Source organism: Hemibagrus wyckioides, linkage group LG19 (assembly GCF_019097595.1).
Source record: "Hemibagrus wyckioides isolate EC202008001 linkage group LG19, SWU_Hwy_1.0, whole genome shotgun sequence".
Classification (NCBI taxonomy): domain Eukaryota; kingdom Metazoa; phylum Chordata; class Actinopteri; order Siluriformes; family Bagridae; genus Hemibagrus; species Hemibagrus wyckioides.
In genome coordinates this window covers 22,099,029-22,103,942 of record NC_080728.1, presented here as the reverse complement: position 1 = coordinate 22,103,942, position 4,914 = coordinate 22,099,029, and the positions used below count along the sequence as shown (strand labels likewise).

The window sequence follows — 4,914 nt, the reverse complement described above, 5'->3', positions numbered from 1 at the left end:
GAATATGTGAGTGTGTGCATCTGTGTGTGTAGATGTAGATGTGTGTGTGTGTGTGTGTGTGTACATTCCAGTATAGCAGTTTGTGGGGTGGGGGTAAATTGAGGTGGTTGTTGTGTATTAAAGAGAAATTCCCCAGTGCCCAGGTGGTGTGTGTCCTTTAAACAGCAGGAGGGGGCAAATACTTATTCACAGTAGTGAGAGCTAATAAGATTAACCCTGTGATCTCAGCTCACTGTCTCTTCTCATGTCTCTCCTCAGACGTTCAGAGATTATAAGGTGATAAAAAACTTCCACTGTGACACATCTCCATCGGCACACAGTAGACTAGTTACATACACCCGTGTGTGTGTGTGTGGTGTGTGTGGTGTGTGTGTGGTGTGTGTGTAGTGTGTGTGTGTAGTGTGTGTGTGGTGTGTGTGTATCAGCACTGACTCTGGTCATATTTCACCAGCGATCAAACACTAGTCCGACTTTCCTCTGAGTGATGATGAGAAATACAGAGGACCTGAGCGGAGGAGGATGGAGTGTGTGGAATTATAAACTGACATAGTGTTTCATTACTGATGAAATAGAAACAGTTTGTGGTGGTGTTTGATCAGTGTAAATGGTGTTTGATCAGTGTAAGTGGTGTTTGATCAGTGTAAATGGTGTTTGATCAGTGTAAGTGGTGTTTGATCAGTGTAAGTGGTGTTTGATCAGTGTAAATGGTGTTTGATCAGTGTAAATGGTGTTTGATCAGTGTAAGTGGTGTTTGATCAGTGTAAATGGTGTTTGATCAGTGTAAGTGGTGTTTGATCAGTGTAAGTGGTGTTTGATCAGTGTAAGTGGTGTTTGATCAGTGTAAGTGGTGTTTGATCAGTGTAAATGGTGTTTGATCAGTGTAAGTGGTGTTTGATCAGTGTAAGTGGTGTTTGATCAGTGTAAATGGTGTTTGATCAGTGTAAGTGGTGTTTGATCAGTGTAAGTGGTGTTTGATCAGTGTAAATGGTGTTTGATCAGTGTAAGTGGTGTTTGATCAGTGTAAATGGTGTTTGATCAGTGTAAGTGGTGTTTGATCAGTGTAAGTGGTGTTTGATCAGTGTAAATGGTGTTTGATCAGTGTAAGTGGTGTTTGATCAGTGTAAGTGGTGTTTGATCAGTGTAAATGGTGTTTGATCAGTGTAAGTGGTGTTTGATCAGTGTAAGTGGTGTTTGATCAGTGTAAATGGTGTTTGATCAGTGTAAGTGGTGTTTGATCAGTGTAAGTGGTGTTTGATCAGTGTAAGTGGTGTTTGATCAGTGTAAGTGGTGTTTGATCAGTGTAAATGGTGTTTGATCAGTGTAAATGGTGTTTGATCAGTGTAAGTGGTGTTTGATCAGTGTAAATGGTGTTTGATCAGTGTAAGTGGTGTTTGATCAGTGTAAGTGGTGTTTGATCAGTGTAAGTGGTGTTTGATCAGTGTAAGTGGTGTTTGATCAGTGTAAATGGTGTTTGATCAGTGTAAGTGGTGTTTGATCAGTGTAAGTGGTGTTTGATCAGTGTAAGTGGTGTTTGATCAGTGTAAGTGGTGTTTGATCAGTGTAAATGGTGTTTGATCAGTGTAAATGGTGTTTGATCAGTGTAAGTGGTGTTTGATCAGTGTAAATGGTGTTTGATCAGTGTAAGTGGTGTTTGATCAGTGTAAATGGTGTTTGATCAGTGTAAGTGGTGTTTACCTGGTGTTTGTATTGTGTTTAGTGGAGTTTATATTGAGTAAAGAGGTGTTTATTTGTGTTTATTTGTCTTTATTTTGTGTTTGTATTGTGTTTAGTGGTGTTTGTTTGTGTTTATGTGATGATAAGTGGTGTTTACCTGGTGTTTGTATTGTGTTTAGTGGAGTTTATATTGAGTAAAGAGGTGTTTATTTGTGTTTATTTGTCTTTATTTTGTGTTTGTATTGTGTTTAGTGGTGTTTGTTTGTGTTTATGTGATGATAAGTGGTGTTTACCTGGTGTTTGTATTGTGTTTAGTGGAGTTTATATTGAGTAAAGAGGTGTTTATTTGTGTTTATTTGTCTTTATTTTGTGTTTGTATTGTGTTTAGTGGTGTTTGTTTGTGTTTATGTGATGATAAGTGGTGTTTACCTGGTGTTTGTATTGTGTTTAGTGGAGTTTATATTGAGTAAAGAGGTGTTTATTTGTGTTTATTTGGTGTAACATGGTGTTTATTGTTCACTTCAGTTCTCTTAAAAACACATCCTCCATCTGTTCTTTATATCATTGTGTGTTTAGGTGTGTGTTTAGGTGTGTGTTTAGGTGTGTGTCTGTTTAAATGTGTATGATTATTTCATCAACACATCTACACACACACACACACACACACACACACACACACACACACTCATTTCAATGTCTCTGAATCCGGTTGCTGAAGTGAAGGTGTGTATTTGTTGTGTATAAGTCGTGTTAATATATTGTCTCTTTCTTTCTGTTTTTGGCTCCTCCCCCTTTAGATGAATATGCTAATGAGGCTACAGGAAGCTGCTAACTACTCCAGTGCCACTCAGAGCTGTGACAGTGACAGCGCCAGTCACCATGACGACGGTCTAGACTCCTCCCTTGAGTCTGCCCTTTAAGCCCAAACCCCCTTTGAGGAACCAGGGATTGCTAGCTTTCTTCTGATTGGACGTTGGTGGCCCGAGAGGTGGAACAAACCCCAACACTGGTGAAATGTGCAATTAGAAACCTATTCCACTTACTCTGTCCAAACAAACAACTGGAACATTTGTTTCTCTTTTTTTTGAAGTTAGCGTTCTCATCATCAGTCTCACGAACCGGAGCATCGTTTTTTCTGTCGACTTGTTCGACTCTGCGGTGCTGCTGCTGTGGTGCCAAAATCCGTTTACGTTTGTACGCCAACAAGCACAAGCGGGCCTCGCCTCATTTCCGCTACTGTGAAAGCACTTCGTCAGCATTAACGAGTCCGACGATGGTCATCTTTAACGCCTGGACACACAAGCCATGTTTGTTTTCACGTTATTTCGACTGCCTGCAGTTCCCTTTTCCTCCACTAGGAGCGTCGTAGTGCCAGGATTATTATTCCGAGTGGAAGAGGGAACGAGGGAACGAGGGGATGAGTCTGATTACGGTGCTTCTTTGCTGCCTTAAATGTGCCGAGCTCTAAAGGTCTCCTGCAGAATTTAAGAAAACGAAAAAAGCCTTGTCTTTTTTCCGGAGAGGACGGAAATGTAAATCAATAAATGCCACGTTTGCATATTTTATTTTTGTTACCTCATGAGTGAGTGTTGGATTTCGGAAGCAGCGTTCTAAAAGCAGGTCAAGTGTAAAATAAACCAGATGTAATATGGAATTTATGGAATCCCAGTTGAGCTGGGACGAGCCGAACTGAGGACGAGCACAAATAAGACAAGTCGCTACGCTAGCATGCTGTTTTTACTTCTGTCGTCTGTGTGTGTGTGTGTGTGTGTGTGTGTGTGTGAGGTTCAAAATTTAAAGTCTTGCACATTTTCAGATTCCTTCTACAGAGAGAGAGAAAAAACTTAATATTTGGAATTATTCACTAGGGAAAAAAAGAAGAAAAAAACAGCATAAAGTTTAATATTAATGCTATAGGCTAATGTTGCTATAAGAGTTGTGATGATTATCAGATCAAATGTCACATCACATTAAACAGCGTTTTTTTTTTTTAAAAAAAAGCACTTTTCCTTCAAAACACACTGAACACAACATCTTTAATTTTTTATTTTATTTTTTTTTACATGGTCACAGCTTCATTTATCAGGAAAAAAAACCCTGGTATATAAATGTAAAAAAAAATCTTTATAGTTTATGAAAATGTTTATAAATAAAATGATCACAGTTTAAGGTGCAGAAATGTGTAAAACTCGGTGCTTTATTATTTATTTCAGAAGAACAAACAGGACTCAGTGTGAATGAGGGTGAAATGTTCCTCAGGTTCGACATGGAGCCCAAAGCAGCTGGGGAAAAGTCTGGACTTTAAAAGGTGCCATTACTTTAGAAAAAAACTGACCTCTGTTAATGACATAAATATTTAAAATGAGACCAATCAGACCAATAAACACAGAAACCCAAGAGAAACTGAGAAGGTGCCAATACTTATGATTCAGTGTATTAACGATGACATCATCACTACCTCAACATCAACTTATTAAAGTACAAAACCGTCCAGGAATTTAATGACAAATAAACACAAATAAATACAAACATTAAAGTGATGATCTCAGTGATGGTTGTTACTACACCTGCCCTTTTTTATACACCTGCCCCTTACTACACCTGCTCCTCATTACACCTTCCCCTTCTCACTACACCTGTCTGTTACTACACCTGCCCCTCACTAAACCTGCCCTTCTCTAAACCTCCCCCTCATTACACCTGCCCTTCTCTACAGCTTCCCCTTCTCTAAACCTGCCCCTTACTACACCTTCCCCTTCTCTATAGCTGCCCCTCTCTACACCTGCCCTTCACTACACTGTCCCTCTCTACACCTGCCCCTCTCTACACCTGCCCCTTACTACACCTGCCCTTCACTACACTGTCCCTCTCTACACCTGCTCCTTACTACACCTTCCCCTTCTCTATAGCTGCCCCTCTCTACACCTTCCCCTTACTACACCTGCTCCTCACTATATCTGCCCCTCTCTACACCTGCCCTTCACTACACCTGCCCCTTAGTACACCTATCCATTCTCTATAGCTGCCACTCTCTACACCTTTCCCTTACTACACCTGCCCTTCACTACACCTGCCCCTCTCTACATCTTCCCCTCCCTACACCTGCCCTTCACTACACCTGCCCCTCTCTACATCTTCTCCTTACTACACCTGCCCTTCACTACGCCTGCCCCTCTCTACATCTTCTCCTTACTACACCTGCCCTTCACTACGTCTGCCCTTCACTACACCTGCCCCTCT

The 4,914-nt window shown here is 40.7% G+C and overlaps 1 protein-coding gene across 18 annotated transcripts in view; it reads left to right on the top strand.

The window, feature by feature from the left end:
* Positions 1–3,239, top strand: part of nav3 (neuron navigator 3) — a 219,433-nt gene extending 216,194 nt beyond the window's left edge. For all 18 annotated transcript variants that reach the window (XM_058417161.1, XM_058417159.1, XM_058417158.1 and 15 more), the window contains one exon: positions 2,472–3,239. In XM_058417161.1, the coding sequence (XP_058273144.1) occupies positions 2,472–2,594 (123 nt within the window). In that variant the 3' untranslated portion in view covers positions 2,595–3,239. The remainder of the gene's footprint in view (positions 1–2,471) is intronic.
* Positions 3,240–4,914: the final 1,675 nt, after the last annotated feature.